Raw genomic sequence first — 18,918 nt, 5'->3', positions numbered from 1 at the left:
GTGTGCTCTCAGAACCCCCCCCTGGTTGAGAAGTGAGAATGTCCCCCTTAAAAAAAAAAAAAAAAAAAAAAAAAAAAAAAAAAAAAAACCACAAAGAAAATAAAAGGAGATTATAGCAAAACCAACTTTAATACAATAGTGAAAAAATATAAAGCAGGTGAGAGAAGAATAAATCACTTGGTGATGTGGAAGAAATTACAGCACAGTGGCCTACAAAGAGAACTACTAATAAAAATCAGCCAACTCACCCCACAGAACTGCTGAGAAATTCAGCACTAGAGTGCATCAGGTGCTATGGGAGGTGGGGGTAAGGCATAGAGAAAAAAAAATCAAGGCCGGGCGCGGTGGCTCAAGCCTGTAATCCCAGCACTTTGGGAGGCCGAGATGGGTGGATCACGAGGTCAGGAGATCGAGACCATCCTGGTGAACACGGTGAAACCCCGTCTCTACTAAAAAATACAAAAAACTAGCCGGGCGAGGTGGCGGGCGCCTGTGGTCCCAGCTACTCGGGAGGCTGAGGCAGGAGAATGGCGTAAGCCCGGGAGGCGGAGCTTGCAGTGAGCCGAGATCGCGCCACTGCACTCCAGCCTGGGCGACAGAGCAAGACTCCGTCTCAAAAAAAAAAAAAAAAAAAAAAAAAAAAAATCAAGTTGAAAGTTTATATACAGACCACTCAGAACAACGGGTGTTATCCCAACCATGTGCAGCCAAATGGCCATTGCCGCATAACCCATCCCTCTAACTTTCTACTCTACCCGCAGAAGACCTCAGTTCTGGAGAAAGCTAACTGGAGAAAGGGCACAAGTCTAGGAACTACTTTGCACAGTAATGGGCTAAGGAGAGGTGTGGGCTGAAAAGCAATGAGGTGAAATAAAGTCTCCAGACTGAAACCAGCCACCTTCCCTGTTGCTGCTCTCACAACTCCAGCAGCTAGTCTTATGCACTCTCCACCCCCCAAAAAAGCCCTAACTCTGCCACCCCAGACAGGACTTTAGAGGATTCCTCTTTGGGAAAACTGAATAGTTTCAAAGCAAAATAAAACATGCAGATGATGACATTTGTAAATGCCCCTGACCCAAAGAAAGAGGCCAGCCCACTGCCTGATCCCCGCTACAGTGAAAATGATCCACCAACAATCCCTGCCCATTCACGGACTCTCCAGTCAATATGTTAGTGTCTCATTTAAAAATTTTTATTATTATTTTTTTACAGATGGCTGTCACCCAAGCTGGAGTATAGTGGCACAATCATAGCTCACTGCAGCCTCAAACTCCTAGGCTCGAGCGATCCTTCTGCCTCAGCCTCCTGAGTAGCTGGGACTATAGGCAAGTACCATCACACCAGACTAATTTCTTTTTTTTGGAGAGACGAGGTCTCACTATGTTGTCCAGGCTGGTCTTGAACTCCTGGCCTCAAGCAATCCTCCCACCTCAGCCTCCCAAAATGCTGGGATTATAGGTGTGAGTCATTGTGCCAGGCCATGTCTCACTCTTAAATAGAAACAGATAGCCAGGACTGCCATACATATAAGAAAATCAAATGGAAGAAATCCTCCCAAAACAAACAGTTAAAAAAAAAAATACCAGGAAAACAAAGAGACTATGCTTGGAACAAATAGAAACTGAAAAGATGTATGTATAATCAGAGATATAACAGAGGATACTGTGGTGATAAAATAAAAATAGGATGCCTCAAAGAAACAACTAGAGACCAGGTGTAAATGTAGAAAAATGTAATAAATAAAATTAAAAAGTCAATAGAGGAGCTGGAAGATAAAAACAAGGAAAGGTCCCAGAAAAAGTAAGAGAAAGTAAGTAAAAATGATGGGAAAAACAATAGAAAATAAAATATGCATACTTGATCAATCAAGAAAATCCAACATCCAATAAACATCCAAAACAAGAGGATAGAGAAAACAGAGGTAGAATTTGGAAAAGTTGTTCAGGAACACCCTCTAGAATTAAAGACACTAGTTTCCATACTGAAAGGGCCTACCAAGTGCTCCACATAATGAATTTAAAAAGATCCATGTCCAGACATAGCATCATAAAATTTCAAAACATTCAGGATAAAAAGAAGACGCTTAATTTTTCTTCTCCTTTTTTTGAGGCAGGGTCTTGCTCTGTCACCCAGGCTAGAGTGCAGTGTCACTATCTCGGCTCAATGTAGTCTTAACCTCATGGGCTCAAGTGACCCTCCTGCCTCAGCCACCCAAGTAGCTAGGACTACAGGCGCATGTCACCATACCCAGCTAATTTTGTTCATTTTTTGTAAAGATGAGGTCTTACTATGTTGCCCAGGCTGGTTTTAAACTCCTAGGCTCAAGAGATCCTCTTGCCTCAGCCTCCCAAAGTGCTAGGATTACAGGCTTGAGCCACTGTGCCTGGCCAGAAGATATTAAATATTTTAGGAAAAAAAAAAAACTGGGTTATATCCATGACCATAAAACGGCTCAATAGCTACCAAGATACTAGAAGACAATGAAGCAATGCTTTCAAAATTCTAAAGGAGAAGTTATTCGAGTCTAGAATTCTCAATCCTACCCAACTATTAATTTGCTGCTAAACCAGAAGAAAGATATTTTTTAGACATGGAATGACTCAAAATATATATCTCATACAACCTTTTTTTTTGTTTTTTTGAGACGGAGTCTCACTCTGTCACCCAGGCTGGAGTGCAGTAGCGTGATTTTGGCTCACTGCAACCTCCGCCTCCCAGGTTCAAGCAGTTCTCTGCTTCAGCCTCCCAAGTAGCTGGGATTACAGATGCCCACCACCACGCCTGGCTAATTTTTTGTGTTTTTAGTAGAGATGAGATTTCACAATCTTGGCCAGGTTGGTCTTAAACTCCTGACCTCATGATCTACCTGCCTGGGCCTCCCAAAGTGCTGGGATTACAGGTGTGAGCCACTGTGCCCAGCCTTCATACACCCTTTCTTAGACAACTACTGAGAAAGTACTTCAGAAAAACAGAAAAAAAATCAATAAAGGCCGGGCGCGGTGGCTCACGCGAGGCGGGCGGATCACGAGGTCAGGAGATCGAGACCATCCTGGCTAACACGGTGAAACCCCATCTCTACTAAAATACAAAAAAAATTAGCCAGGCGCGGTGGCGGGCGCCTGTAGTCCCAGCTACTCGGGAGGCTGAGGCAGGAGAATGGCGCGAACCCGGGAGGCGGAGCTTGCAGTGAGCCGAGATGGTGCCACTGCACTCCAGCCTGGGCGACAGAGTGAAGACTCCGCCTCAAAAAAAAAAAAAAAAAAAAAAATCAATAAAAAGGAGAAGGAATCCAGGAGAGGAGGGATACAGAACAGGAGATTTATGAAGGTAAGTGCCAGTATGACAGCTTTATACCAGGCCCAGAGAACAATCAGGACAGACTGGGGTAGGATGAAAGATGTGTGAGAAAAATCTCCAGAAAAACAATAAAACCTATAAACTATTTGATGTGTTTAAGTGTTAAAAGAAAAAAAAAAAAAAACATTGTTAGGTACTTGACAGATCTAATGGAGCAACTAGGGAACAAAAACAGTGATTGGCACCCAAAAACTAAGCAAAAAACCAAACAAGCAATAAAAGACAATTACTAATCCCAGGAAAAATAAAAGGTACTACATGGAAGAAAAAAGTAGTCATAGTTACTACTATGCCCAGCAGTGGAATAACACATACAGTGTCATAAAATATAGGTGATGATATTGATTCAATAAAAACTATGATGTCGACCAGGTGCGGTGGTTCATGCCTGTAATCCTGACACTTCAGGAGGCCAAGGAGGGTGGATCGCTTAAGTCCAGGAGTTCGACAGCAGCCTGGGCAACATGGCAAAACCCCATCTCTACAAAAAATACAAAAATTAGCCAGGCATGATGGCGGGCGCTTGTAGTCCTAGCTACTCAGGAGGCTGAAGTGGGAGGATCACCCGAGCTGGGGAGGTCAAGGCTTCTGTGAGCCATGACTGTGCCACTGCACTCCAGCCTGAGTGACAGTGAGACCCTGTCTCAAAAACAAAACAAGACAAAATAAACAAACAAGAAACTATGGTGTAACTACTATAGCAAAATCAGGCAAAGGATAAAAGGGGATATTGGTACCAAAGAGCTAATTTTTTTTTTTTTTTTTTTTTTTTTCTGATGGAGTCTCGCTCTGTCACCCAGGCTGGAATGCAATGGCATGATCTCGGCTCACTGCACCCTCCACCTGCCTGGCTCATACAATTCTCCTGCCTCGGCCTCCTGAGTAGCTGGGATTACAGGCACACACCACCAGGCCCATCTAATTTTTTTTGTATTTTTAGTAGAGACGGGGTTTCACCATGTTGGTCAGACTGGTAACGCACTCGCGACCTCAGGCAATCCGCCTGCCTTGGCCTCCAAGTGCTGGGATTACAGGCGTGAGCCACCGTACTTGGCCCCAAAGAGCTAAATCTTTATCACTGTCCATGATGGGAGTGCAATAAATAATGTCTAAAATTTGTAATTCAGGAAATACAATATAAGGTCTTATTTAGAAATATGGAATACTAGCAAAAGCCAGAAAGCAGTTGCTTCAAAGAAGCTGAACTAGGGTTAGGAAGAAAGAGGAAGGCTGCTATTCTAATTATAAGCCTTTTAGAACCTTTTTAGATTTTTTTTAAGAGATAAGGTCTCACCCTGTCAACGAGGCTGGAGTGTAGTGGCATGATCACAGCTCACTGCAGCCTCAAACATGAAAGCTCAAGCAATCCTCCTGCCTCAGCCTCTTGAGTAGTTGGGACTACAGGTACATGCCACTGTGCCAGGCTAATTTGTTATGTTTTGCAGAGACAAAGTCTTGCTATGCTCCCCAGGCTGGGCACAAGTGATCTTCCTGCCTCAGCTTCCCAAAGTGCTGAGATTACAGGTAGGAGCCACCACACCTGGCCTAGAACTTTTTTTTAAAACTATGTTAACAGTGACTCTCTGAGCAGTTAAGTTTTTAAGATGTTTTAATTTTTTTTCTCCTGCCTTGTCTACATTTTCTAAATAAGCTTGTAATACTTGTGTAATTTTTAAAAATGTTTTTAAGTGTTGCATTAAAAAACAAAAACAAAAACAAAAAAAACCACAGCATAAGTGTTGCAAAGTCTTGCATAAATCAGGGATCGAGCTTTGTACTCTCCCTTCAGGGCCTTACCTTTTATCGTAGTCAAAATGAAGAAAGCAATGAGGGTGTTGTTGATGGCACAGGTAGACTTGGCAACACAAGACAAAATCGTGTAAGGATTTAAGAGATAGCTGGGGAAGAACAAACATATTTGGCATTAGTAATCCTGACCAAGGAACCCTCGCCATTACAGCCAGCAAGTTCCAAGAGATTTACTAAAAGCTTATGCAAAGGAAGGCAGCTTCTTAGAAATGAGTTCCCCCAAGTAGAAGAGAATAGGGTGGGGGTTGGGCTGGTAAGTAAAAGGTACTGAACACAGACTGCCTATTCTGTGCTGTGGGGTACATACAAAACTGCTGTATTTAATCACAGAGATTCTGTAACTCGCAATATCATTCCAGTTTTGCAGATGAGGAAACTGAGACTCAGTGGTAAAAGGACTTGCCCAAATTCTCACAAACTAATAAAATAAATCTATTCAAAATCAGGTCTTTCTAGCTCTATAAATGTTTTTACTATTTTAGATTTCAAAAAATGATAAAATTCTACCAATTCCCACAGAGCCACATATCTTAATAGCTCCATTTACCTCTGAGAACCAGGAAAGTACATTTTCCTCAGTCAGGTTCCTAAGCCCTGACACAGGTCATGCCAATCCAAGAGTTGAAGCAGCTTAGACGCAGCCTTCTTGGCAGTTAAGCAGAATCCACTGAGCCAGACCCCAAGGACAGAGTAAGTATCTACTGAGCTCAACAAGTCAGGCGTCACAGAACTTCAAAGGACATTTAGACCCTCACTAGGAAGGAGTCAAGCTGAAACACCTAGTGTTTTCCTGAGGTGGGAAGGAATGAACTGAGAGAATGAATTCGAAATACTTGTGAGTACAGAAATCTTAGCTAGTCATAGCAAATTGTTTGTATTTATTTCTATCCTGCTTCCACAAAGGATTTGAGGCAGCTAAAATGAGAACAAGCCAGACGCGGTGGCTCACACCTGTAATCCCAGCACTTTGGGAGGTCAACACAGGCAGAGCACCTGAGGTCGGGAGTTTGAGACCAGCCTGACCAACATGGAGAAACCCTGTCTCTACTAAAACTACAAAATTAGCCAGGCGTGATGGCACATGCCTGTAATCCCAGCTACTCGGGAGGCTGAGGCAAGAGAATCACTTGAATCCAGGAGGCAGAGGTTGCAGTGAACTGAGATGGAGCCATTACACTCCAGCCCGGGCAACAAGAGTGAAACTCAGTCTCAGAAAAAAAAAAAGAGAGAACAGATAATAAAAAATAGGCTGGGCATGGTGGCTCACACCTGTAATCCCAGAACTTTGGGAGGCCAAGGTGGGTGGACCACTTGAGCTCAAGTTCGAGACCAGCCTAGCCAACATGGTGAGACTCTGTCTCTACTAAAAAAAAAATACATAAAAACCACACCTGTAGTCCCAGATACTTGGGAGGCTGAAGTTGGATAATCACTTGAGTCCAGGAGGTGGAGGCTGCAGTGAGCTGTGACTATACCACTGTACTCCAGCCTGAATGACAGAGTGAGACTCCATCTCAAAAAAACTAAGAACAGATAATAAAAAATAATAGCAAAGTACAAATAGAAATAAAGAATCGGCTGGGCACAATAACTCACGCCTGTAATCCCAGCACTTTGGGAGGCTGAGGTGGGTGGATCATTTGAGGTCAGGAGTTCAAGACCAGCCTGGTCAACATGGTGAAAGCCCATCTCTGCTAAAAGTACAAAAAACAGCCAGGCGTGGTGGGGGGTACCTGTAATCCCAGCTACTCACGAGGCTGAGGCAGGAGAATCGCTTGAACCCGGGAGGTGGAGGTTGCAGTGAGCCGAGATTGTGCCACTGCACTCCAGCCTGGGCAACAGAGCGAGACTCCATCTCAAAATAAATAAATGAGTAAATAATCAAGAGCAAGGAAAACATAAATAAAACAAGACAGTAAAGGCAATGGAAGGACCACCAAATGGGTATTCTACAGCACTATAGTAATCAGCTTCAAATTCGGCTCTGAGTTTCCTGGCAGACAAAGTGAAAAGATAGACTAGTTACATAATTCTGGTTATCAGATAGGAAGAAACATGCCAGTGTCTCAGGAAGAGATGATGATTATTATTCACAAATAAAGACCTTAAATCCAATACCTCCCACGACTGTGAGATTAGCAGTCCTACAGCCAAAGGCCTAGAAATTGCTGGTGGTTTTTTTCAGCAATTACAGACAGGCTTGTTACTTAATCTTTAAAGAAACAGCTGCTGCTATTACAAAACTACCCCCAGGACACATATAAGTCCATAAGGGATTCATAAAGTTGCTAAATTTCTGGTTCTATTAAGGTAGATCCCACCAAGATTTCTGAAATACATAGATTAGAACTGATAGTCTAAAACTATTTGGTGGGAAGAAAAAAAAGCCATTTCTAAATAGCAGGTGACATTCAAGCAGCAGCTGCGTAGACATCTAACAGGGAATAGGAAATCCACACACAAGGCAGAAGGTTGAGTAAACGAGTCTCACAAGGCCCCTTCTAATTCTGAAGTTCTAAGGGCGTGTTTTTCCACGAGGAAACTTGTTTGTCTTGTTTACTGTATATCCCTAGAAACTGGTATATTATTAATATTCAATGACTGTTAGTGGATTGAATAATTATAATAATTATTCACATTTGCCTATCTCAGGAAGATAAATGGGAATAACCCAAAAGAGTACAACTTAACGGTAGCACTGGGTACTCCCTGGAGAATTCTTTCACAGAGCCTCAATAAGTTCCAGCCTTCCACATGGGTCACCCAGCTGGAATGCATCTGTTTGGCACTTCAGTTTTATGAGCTACAAATGGGGAACTATACTGTACGTGAAACATAAGAGCTGCTTGAAATGGCAGTCACATAAAAACCAAACTTTTATTCAATCTATACATCACAATTGAAAAACTTTTTCTTTAGAAACACTGGTTATAAGTAGGCTGGAACCCAGATCAGCACGGAGTCAAAAAGCATTTGTGAAGGGTTTGATTGTACACAGCCCTGTGTGAGTCTTTGTCCCAAGAGAGACAGAATGGCTCTGTCTCTTTTGCTGGCCAGAACAACAGAACCCAGTTGTGCAACAGAACTACAGCAAATACTTGATGACTAAGATTGCAAATCTCCAAAAATACAACAAACGACATGGGAAAGTCTCATCAGATTTTCCTCGCATTTGTTGGCACTAAGCCTTGTTTTGTCAGGGAATACTTACAACAGGGCCACTTTCAGAGGGATGTAACGCATTTCCATAGGGGTTCGGATGAGTTCAGCCACATCTGGGGCATACTGGTCCAGTTCTAGGAGGAGTTTCTGCTTTTTAAACTAGGGAAAAAAAAAAAAAAGGAAAAGATAAAACACAGGAAACAATTCACTTCCCATTGTTTTTATGCTGAAGACAAAAGTGCTTTCCATGGCCCACATGGCCCTGCCTGGTCTGGCCCTACCTCCCCAGGCTCGTCTCACACTTGCCCCTCCCCTTCCCCTTTCTGGGTGCCAGCACCATGAACATGCTGTGTCCCTCCTGTTCCCAGACCTTTGCATTGACCTGGAATAATTTATTCTTCTCTTTCCCTAGTTAACTCCCACATGGTCCTTAGATCTCAGTTAAATCATCATTTCCTTAGGAAGGCACACTTTCCCTCACCACCCCACACCCAGGTAAAATCCCCCTATTATATATGTTTTTTCATAGCATTGTTCACAGTTAATAACTTTTTCACTTATTTATATGATTGACTAATGTCTGTCTCCCTCACTACACTAAGAGTTCCATGAGGGCAAGGACCATGTTTATTTGCTTACCATGTATGACTAACACCTGGCACAGTGGACAAACAATAAATGTCTGTTGAATGGCCAAATGAATGACTTGCTGGCAAAGCAAAGTTCTTAGCCATTTGAAGAGTTATCATCAGTGGCCTAAAGACTCCAAAGTTCCATCCATGAAGAAGTATTTTCAAGCAAGGTAGAATGATCCCAAATGTCACAGTATCTTGGGTTATGTTTTACTTCCACGGAGGAGGTGTAGAATGGCCATGATGATCAAGAGGAGGAAAGCTGGGTGTGGGTGGGCAGCTGGATAGTTAATAGGGAGCGGGATGGGGGTGGAAAGCTCTTGCCTTCCCCTGGTGGGTCCCAACAAGTTCATGGGTGTGTTCCAGAATGAAAAAAAGGTAGGCAACCTTATAAGCAAACATGGGTCAGAATATAGATGAGAAAGCCTCTCAACCCAAAACTGGTGGCCCTGTTGATATAATGATCAAAGAATGTCATTTAGACAATATAAAATCAATGCTGCCATCTATTAGAAAACAGAGTATTTAAGAGGAGCCAAGATAGCTAGTGCTTAACTATGAATGATTAAAAATTTAATGATGTGGCTGGGCGAGGTGGCTCACGCCTGTAATCCCAACACTTTGGGAGGCCGAGGCGGGCGGATCACGAGGTCAGGAGATCGAGACCATCCTGGCTAACACGGTGAAACCCCGTCTCTACTAAAAATACAAAAAATTAGCCGGGCGTGGTGGCGGGCGCCTGTAGTCCCAGCTACTGGGAGGCTGAGGCAGGAGAATGGCATGAACCCGGGAGGCGGAGCTTGCAGTGAGCCGAGATCGTGCCACCGCACTCCAGCCTGGGAGACAAAGTGAGACTCCTTCTCAAAAACAAAACAAACAAACAAACAAACAAATAAAAAAAAAAATTTTTTTTTAAATAAAAATAAAAAAATTTAATGATGTAAAAAGCAAATCACACTAGAATATATACTGCATTGTGCCATTTACACAAAGTTAAAAGCACATAAAATAATACTATGTGTTATTTAGTAACATATATAGTAAAAGTCAAGGCTATGTGTATGGATGATAACCACTAGATTCAGAACAGTGGTACTGGGTAGGAGGGGAAATAGGGAGATGAAAGTATGAGAGAGAGAGAGAGCTGTAGGAGTAAATTTTTTTCAGCCTGAAAATAGGTTCAAAAAGTATATACTACGCTTTATTTATTTTTGCATGTCTTAGGTCTTTCAAAATTTTAAAAAAAAATTAACCAAAAAATATTTTTAGAAGACCATCTTTCAGTTCAAAAGAAAATCAAGAAGTCATCACAGGAATAGATTTCTTGCATAGGTTTAGGTAAAGGCTTAATCTAAAAACCTGAAACAAACTTCAAAAACCTCCCTTTGATCATCTCTGTTCTTCTCACAGTTGGCAGAGTCCAAGTTAAGTGGTGGGAATTACCAGTAAGATTTATGGTGCCATTCACAGCTGGGGTTGTTTAATTAAAAGGACAAAATATAAACCAAGGTGCTTTTATCACAAAGAAGGGGGCTGGCTCAGCAATCAAGTGCTTAGTGAGGACAGCTGCAGCCGTGGTAGCAGGAAGGAGGCCTCACTAGCTAAGAGGTCGAGAGTTCTACAGCAAAAACAAGGCCACCTGGAATGGGTGAGATCCACAAAGAAGGCTGTGAGAAAGGAATGGAGTTCATCCAGGGGCAACCAGAGAGACAGGTGGGAATGCAGACCCATTCCCCAGGCTGGAAGCCAGCCAGCAGGGCTGCACTGAGAGAACGAAGCAGCTACCAGGGATGTGTACATCCTGGGCAAAGGTGACACTGTGCCAGCAATGGAAGATAAGTACTTCCTTATAACCACAATCTTCTCAAATACTTTAAAACAGAAAGATCTGAAAGGAGTCTCCAGGTGGGAAGGCACAGAGATCAACAATCCCCACATGCTCAGCTTTCTTGTCTCCCTCAATTTCACCAGTACAGGCACTGTTACGGCTCTCCTCATAGGCCCAATATCAGCTCCCCTAAGTGTAGACAAAATCCCTTTTAAAAATCCCTATTGCATCCAGCTAGAGACAGGAAAGTGGCTAAAATCAATGGAAATTTTTAAAATTATACACACGTGTGCATGCGCGCACACACACACACACACGCACACCCCTCAATAAAATATAAAATGAAGTTAGAGTACACATTAAAATCTGAAGATCAATATTTCCAGATACATTCATTAGTCTTGACAATGATAAGATTAAAAACAATGACAGGAGAGATTAAAAGTGATGTGAAGGGTAGTGACCTGGATATCTTACCTTTGTGATCACTAATCAGCTTGTAGACAGATGGTATGCTTTTCCATATGTATGTTATATGAAAAAATTAAAATGTTTTAATTTAAAAAAATATCCAGGGTGAAGTCTTCCTTTCTTTCCACCCACTCCTCTATACAGCCCTTTCCTTGTCCCTTGAAACATAGGTTTTACAAGGACATAATTCCCCTATTTCAAATAAAGGGCATTTTCTTTTTTTTTTTCCTTGGGAGACAAGTCTTGCTCTGTCGCCAGGCTGGAGTGCAGTGTTGGGATCTCAGCTCACTGCAACCTCCGCCTCCCAGGTTCAAGCGATTTTCCTGTCTCAGCCTCCTGAGTAGCTGGGATTAACAGGCACCTGCCACCACACCCGGCTAATTTTTGTACTTTTAGTAGAGATGGGGTTTCACCATGTTGGTCAGGTTGGTCTTGAACTCCTGACCTTGTGATCTGCCCGCCTCAGCCTCCCAAAGTGTTTGGATTACAGGCGTGAGCCACAGCGCCCGGCTATAAAGGGCTTTTTCTAATCATTGAAGCTGCATCTACTTTCATTTGTGTTCCCCAAAACTATGGTGGGGTGGGGGAGAGGAAACACTCCATCCCTGCCCCTACTCCTCTCCAACTGTTAGCCTCAGCACATTCCAAATTTAGGAGCCTAGCCTCCAAATTTACAACCCGCTAAGCATATTAAGGGGACACAGGTTTTTATCACCCATTATCAAACCACCTGCAGCTCTCTTAACACAAATTCTGAGTTCCAAACAAGAAGCATCATCTCAGCAAAGGACAGACTAGACTAACATTGTTTCTGTCAAGTGAGATAGATGTAAAATGTCATGATAACCAACTGGTCACCATCAGCATTCAGCCCGCAGGCTAACAGCTGGAGAGGAGGTGGGGGTGCAGTCCCGTCTCTGCTCTATAGTTCTCCCGGATGCATCTGTGTGTAGACACAGTTTCATTACCAAGGATAAAAAGACTCAAATCCCACCAAGATTTAAATACTTCCCAGACTATGTGATATGAACCCTTCTGACAAAGGGGAGAAGATTTAGAGGAAGACATGCTGCTCTCCAATCTAAATCAACAGTAGTATGTTAGTATCATCAAAATCTGCCATTTAGAATGAGTTAATTTTTGACACAGAACACATAAAACTCCTATTCTGATGAAGAAACCTAATGTTCTAATAGTCTGAACTCTAAAAGTGGAAAAACAAAAACACTCCAAATTTTACTTCAGTCTTGGTGATACCAGAATGTCTTGGTGCACTAAAAACCAGGGTATTGACAAGATCATTTGGCTTTCTCTCTCCCTCTTTAAATCATGCAAGGAAAAAAACCCAAAAATCTCTATATATTTCCAAATAAACTCAGAAATAACAAATGAATTAAAATTATTGGTGCTCTAAATTAAAGGCATCTCTCCTATTGACACTGAAACCTGACTTTGTTAGGCAATTAACTGAAACCTAGTTTCATTGCTTCCTCATAAACCACCTCTACCATTAAAAATTGTTTTGAGACAGTGTTTCACTCTGTCACTCAGGCGGGAGTGCAGTGGCACGACCACAGCTCACTGCAGCTGTGACCTCCCTTGCTCAAGCCATCCTCCTGTCTCTGCCTCCAGAGTAGCTGGGACCTCAGGCACATACCACCACTCCTGGCTAATTTTTAAAAAAAATTTTTGTAGAGACAGGGTCCCACTATGTTGCCCAGGCTGGTCTTCAGCAAAAAACTGTTTTAATTGGGGAGCGTGGGAAGTTTTTTTTATGAGAACTGAGCAGGGAAAAAAATACATATGGCATTAGCATCTAATCAACTTCCATTAAAACACATTTTGTTTTATATTTTGGTTATTAAGATCTGGGTAATTGTGATCTTAGATGAAAGCTACAAATCCTCCTTCAGATATTCGTATCTATATCATACACACACATATATATCTCTCACATATATATACGTGCACACACACATACATATCTCACATATATATATATGCACACACACCGGTTTATTTTTTCCCTACTCTTTTTTTTTTATTTTTATTTTTTTTGAGATACAGACAGCGGCGGGATCCTGGCTCACTGCAATCTCCACCTCCCTGGTTCAAATGATTCTCATGCCTCAGCCTCCCAAGTAGCTGGGATTACAGGTGCACGCCATCACATTCAGCTAATCTTTGTATTATTGGTAGAGACTGTCTACCTACCCAACCTATCTCAGAGAAGAAGAAAGTCACTGCTAATTTATCTCTGAATTCCTCAGCTTATGAATCCCATGCCCAATTATTTCATCTATGGCCCTCAAGAGAATCCTATTAAAGCATTTCATCTCAGCCCCTAAAGTTTTCAAGATATGCTCCATTAGTTTAAGATATGTACTCCCGGCCGGGCACGGTGGCTCAAGCCTGTAATCCCAGCACTTTGGGAGGCCGAGATGGGTGGATCACAAGGTCAGGAGATCGAGACCATCCTGGCTAACACGGTGAAACCCTGTCTCTACTAAAAAATACAAAAAACTAGCCGGGCGAGGTGGCGAGCACCTGTAGTCCTAGCTACTCGGGAGGCTGAGGCAGGAGAATGGCGTGAACCCGGGAGGCGGAGCTTGCAGTGAGCTGAGATCCGGCCACTGCACTCCAGCCTGAGCCACAGAGCGAGACTCCATCTCCAAAAAAAACAAAACAAAACAAAACAAAAGATATGTACTCCCTGGTCTTGGTGATACTAAGTCTCTAAAATATAGTTCTTAATTTTACAGGAAGAATCAAAGACTGCACACTAATAACAGTTATGAACTCTCAGTAACAATGACATACGCACATACACATATAATTCTTCATACCATTTCCATGGTTTCATAGGCCCATTAAGGCTATAAATGAACCCCAAGTTAAGAACCCTCAGTCTAGATATTTTTAAAAATCTCTCTGAGGTCTAAAATTCTAGAATTCACCAGCTTCAACTGTCACTGATGACCAGTGACACAGAAAAGAAGACTGCTATTTCTGGTTTTATTAGTAACAAAAGCTAAAATGAACCACAGACATTCAATGCCAATGAGATGCAGCCTTATTTCACCCCAGCCTAAATCTCTCTCAGTGGCTCCCAGCCAATCAAGGAGTATTGTAGCCATAAAACTACATGGGTGGTACAGAAGATTAATCTGTTAACTTTCTCAGATCCCAGGAAAAGAAGAATGGTCCCACTATGCAATTCCCCTTGGCTATTACATATGGATTAAGACTGAAGTTTATCTCAGGCATTTAATACATGCTAAATTTTCCAATTAAGATTACTTTCTGCAGGGAGACAGAAATGACACTGAGAATCCAATTTTACCTCAGATAGGCGTAACAGTGACTTAAAAGCTATATTTCTCTTCCTTTGCAAGAAAAAAAAAAAAAAAAGACTGGTGAAAGGACTGGAAGATTTTTAAGGGTCCTCATTAATGACAGATAATATAACTGTTGTTCAGTGCTACTCCAGAAGTCTGAACTTGCACAGGTATGTGGATATTAATAGTTATTAATAAGCTACATAGATGGCCGGGCGCGGTGGCTCAAGCCTGTAATCCCAGCACTTTGGGAGGCCGAGGCGGGTGGATCACGAGGTCAGGAGATCGAGACCATCCTGGCTAAGATGGTGAAACCCCGTCTCTACTAAAAATACAAAAAACTAGCCAGGCGAGGTGGCGGGCGCCTGTAGTCCCAGCTACTCGGGAGGCTGAGGCAGGAGAATGGCAGAATGGTGTGAACCCGGGAGGCGGAGCTTGCAGTGAGCTGAGATCGCGCCACTGCACTCCAGCCTGGGTGACACAGCGAGACTCTGTCTCAAAAAAATAAATAAATAAATAAATAAGCTACATAGATTAGATGAAGCTGACCCTTCTTTATCTGTTAGTAAAGCTGTCTTGTGGGTTTGGGGTTGATCATTCCACGGTTGGCTCAACAGGCCAGAATTCTCACCATCACTTCCTAGCACTTTAAAGCAGCCAGATCCTTAAGTATAAGATCTTTGATTCTTTGTAATAACAAAGACCAGAAGGTTACCAAATTCCACCAGCGTTGTCCCACCCACAAACTACTTACCACAACTTTATTGAAGTCCTGGATTGCAAAATACAGGGCAATGGCAGTGAGTGCATCAGTTATCTGTCAAAAGAAAGACAAATAATAGGAAACAGAACACAGTTAGTAAGTGTAAGAGTACTAGAGTGCTACCAGGGCTTGGAGTTTTGAGATAGTGATGGACTACCCAGTACTGGACTCTTACAATCAGGCAGAACTTCAACCCTCACTTTGACTACCCAAAGATAAGGCCCATTCAGGGAGAGTGAACTAGAAATCCCTGAGGATCAGGACCCATCTAGGTTCACTTCAGTTTAGTGGCCCACATCTGCTCTAGAATTGCAAGTTACTTACGCTTTTTGTAAAATGGAAATAATACCCACTGCTTTGCAGGCCTGATGTATGTCAAGTGCCTAGCATACACAATGGGTCCTCAATAAATAGCATTCGTTATAATTACTAAGGAAGACCTCAGTGGGCTTCCTGGGTATTTCTTGACTCAAATTTTCAATGCCAGACAACAGTTTCAAATTGCTATGCTCTCAAAACATAGACCTGTCATCTCAATTCTGAAGCTTCTCGCCCCTGAAAGCCTCAAGCCTGTGTCCTCTTCTTCCATAATGACTCACAGAATCTCTTGGCAAAATGCTTAGGAAATTCAGAATGCCCTCCACACTGGCATCACAATTAAAGCCGATCACAGAATCTTGGAGCTAGAAAATGCAAGACTATATATAGCCCAGAAACCAAATTCTAAAAAGAGTAAGTATTTGGAACTGGTTACACATCAGAAACTATTCCTCACACTTCCATAATACTGCCACAGTTCCATGAATTCAAAGTAAAGACATAAATTTTTGCTTTTATTTTCTGAGAAACTCCTGTGTTCCTAAGATAGATTTTTTTTTTCTTAAAAAAAAAAAAGATGACAAGCTGGGCACTGTGGCATGTGCCCATAGTCCCAGCAGCTGAAGAGGCTGAAATGGGAGGACCACTTAAGTCCAGGAGTTCCCAGCAGCTGAAGAGGCTGAAATGGGAGGACCACTTAAGTCCAGGAGTTTAAGACCAGCCTGGGCAACACAGTGAGACCGCATCTCAGAAAAGAAAAAAAAAGAGAGAGAGAGAGAGAGAGACAATAAACCATAAAATTTAAAAATATATACATACCAATTTTATATGGAAGGTTACTTACCATAAACACCAATTCAGCATAGTCAATTAGGAAATGAAAGAGGTATATTATCAATGGAGTCTGCAGAAAAAAAAACAGACATGTAAAAAAAATAAGTTAAACCTTACTATTACCAGTTTCCAGAGTAGGGAGTGGGGAGAAAACTATTATGTCAGCAAACTATTACGCCAGTATTCTCCTTCCTGGAATACTGTTCTATGCCAGCTGGCCAGTGTGCATATGGTGGAGAATAATTTCGTATCACTGGACCATTTTGTGCTGCTGGGACTATCTGTTGAATTGAGTAAAGGAAATAAAGTCTGATGTGTTAAATATCCATTAAAGAATAGTCAACGCACTGGCCGGGCGTGGTGGCTCACACCTGTAATCCCAGCACTTTGGGAGGCCGAAGCGGGCAGATCACGAAGTCAGGAGATGGAAACTAACATGGTGAAATCCCGTCTCTACTAAAAATACAAAAAAATTAGCCAGGCATGGTGGCGGGTGCCTGTAGTCCCAGCTACTCAGGAGGCTGAGGCAGGAGAATGGCCTGAATCCGGGAGGCAGAGCTTGCAGTGAGCCGGTGTCGCGCCACTGCCCTCCAGCCTGGGCGACAGAGCAAGACTCCGTCTCAAAAAAAAAAAGTCAACATACTAAAGGTAAGAGGTGAATTGTAGTTCTAAGACATATATAATAGCCAAGGGGAATTCTACAACAGAACAAGATTGCTGACTTCATTTCACTCACAAAATGAGCTTCTTCTGTTCTCTGATAAGTTTGTATAATATTTTTTATTTATTTTCTTGAGAACAATTCAGAAAAGACTAATGTTATTTCTTCCTCAAAGATTTGGGAAAGTGCACTCACTGTGAAGCCATCTCTGCCTGGATTTTGAGAGAAGACTTTAAATTATAGATTCAATTTATTTCACAGATAAAACATTCAGATCTGCTGTTTTTTCTTTGTCAATTTAGGTAAGTTGTGTTTTTCTAGGAATTTGTCCATTTCATCTAAATTTTCAAGCTTACTGAAAAAATTGTTCATAGTATTTCATTTTTTATTGTTTAAGGCAATACATTTTCCTACGAGTACGGATTTAGTTGCATCACACGAGTTTTGATGTTGGGTTTTTTTGAGATGGAGTCTTGTTCTGTCACCCAGGCTGGAGTGCAATGACATGATCTTGGCTCACTGCAACCTCTGCCTCCTGGGTTCAAGTGATTCTCCTGCCTCAGCCTCCCAAGTAGCTGGGCTTACAGACGCCTGCCACCATGCCCAGCTAATTTTTGGATTTTTAGTAGAGACGGGGTTTCACCATGTTGGTCAGGCTGGTCTGGAACTCCTAACCCCAAGTGATCCACCTGCCTCAGACTCCCAAACTGCTGGCATTACAGGTGGGAGCAACTGCGCCCAGCCATTTTCTTCAATATCATTCAATTGAAAATATATTCTAATTGCCAGTAACATTTCTTCTTTGAGACTACTTTAAAATGTACCATGCTCAATTTCCAAATACTTAGGAGTTTTCTTTTTTCTTTTTTTTTTTTTGAGACAGAGTCTCGCACTGTTGCCAGGGCTGGTGTACAGTGGCATGATCTCGCTTGTTGCAACCTCTGCCTCCACGGTTCAAATGATTCTCCTGCCTCAGCCTCCCCAGTAGCTAGGATTACAGGTGCCAGTCACCACGCCTGGCTAATTTTTTAAATTATTTATATATTTATTTTGAGATGGGGTTTTACTGTTGTTGCTCAGGTTGGAGTGCAATGGCACGATCTCAGCTCACCGCAACCTCCACCTCCTGGGTTCAAGCAATTCTCCTGCCTCAGCCACCACGCCTGGCAAATTTTGTATTTTTAGTAGAGACAGGGTTTCTCCATGTTGGTCAGGCTAGTCTCGAACTCCCGATCTCAGGGGATCCACCCACCTCAGCCTCCCATAGTGCTGAGATTACAGGTGTGAGCCATCGTGCCCGGCCATTTTTGTTTGTTTGTTTGTTTGAGATGGAGTCTTGCTCCATTGCCCAGGCTAGAGGGCAGTGGCATAATCTCGGCTCACTGCAACCTCCACCTCCCAGGTTCAAGTGATTCTCCTGCCCCAGCCTCCCAAGTAGCTGGGATTGCAGCCGCGTGCCACCGCACCTGGCTAATTTTTGTATTTTTAGTAGAGACGGGGTTTCACCATCTTGGCCAGGCTGGTCTCAAACTCCTGACCTGCCTCAGCCTCCCAAAGTGCTGGGATTACAGGTGTGAGCCACTGCGCCCGGCCTAATTTTTTTTGTATTTTCAGTAGAGATGGAGTTTCACTATGTTGGCCAGGCTGGTCTCGATCTCCTGACCTCATGATCCACCTGCCTTGGCCTCCCATTCTTTTTATATTTTTGTAATTTCTTTCTGGCTTAACTCTATTGTGGTAATAGA

The 18,918-nt window shown here is 42.6% G+C and overlaps 1 protein-coding gene across 2 annotated transcripts in view; it reads right to left on the bottom strand.

Annotated features, from left to right (window-relative positions):
- Window positions 1-18,918, bottom strand: part of PIGU (phosphatidylinositol glycan anchor biosynthesis class U) — a 110,201-nt gene that overhangs the window by 72,057 nt on the left and 19,226 nt on the right. The window contains exons 3-6 of one of the 2 annotated variants that reach the window (XM_025399890.1): window positions 16,523-16,582; window positions 15,352-15,414; window positions 8,378-8,487; window positions 5,155-5,255 (exon numbers count right to left, since the gene is read on the bottom strand). In XM_025399890.1, the coding sequence (XP_025255675.1) occupies window positions 5,155-5,255; window positions 8,378-8,487; window positions 15,352-15,414; window positions 16,523-16,582 (334 nt within the window). The remainder of the gene's footprint in view (window positions 1-5,154; window positions 5,256-8,377; window positions 8,488-15,351; window positions 15,415-16,522; window positions 16,583-18,918) is intronic. The other variant, XM_025399891.1, reaches the window with a different exon arrangement.

This window comes from Theropithecus gelada, chromosome 10 (assembly GCF_003255815.1).
Source record: "Theropithecus gelada isolate Dixy chromosome 10, Tgel_1.0, whole genome shotgun sequence".
Taxonomy (NCBI): Eukaryota; Metazoa; Chordata; class Mammalia; order Primates; family Cercopithecidae; genus Theropithecus; species Theropithecus gelada.
This window is presented reverse-complemented; position numbering and strand designations above follow the sequence as displayed.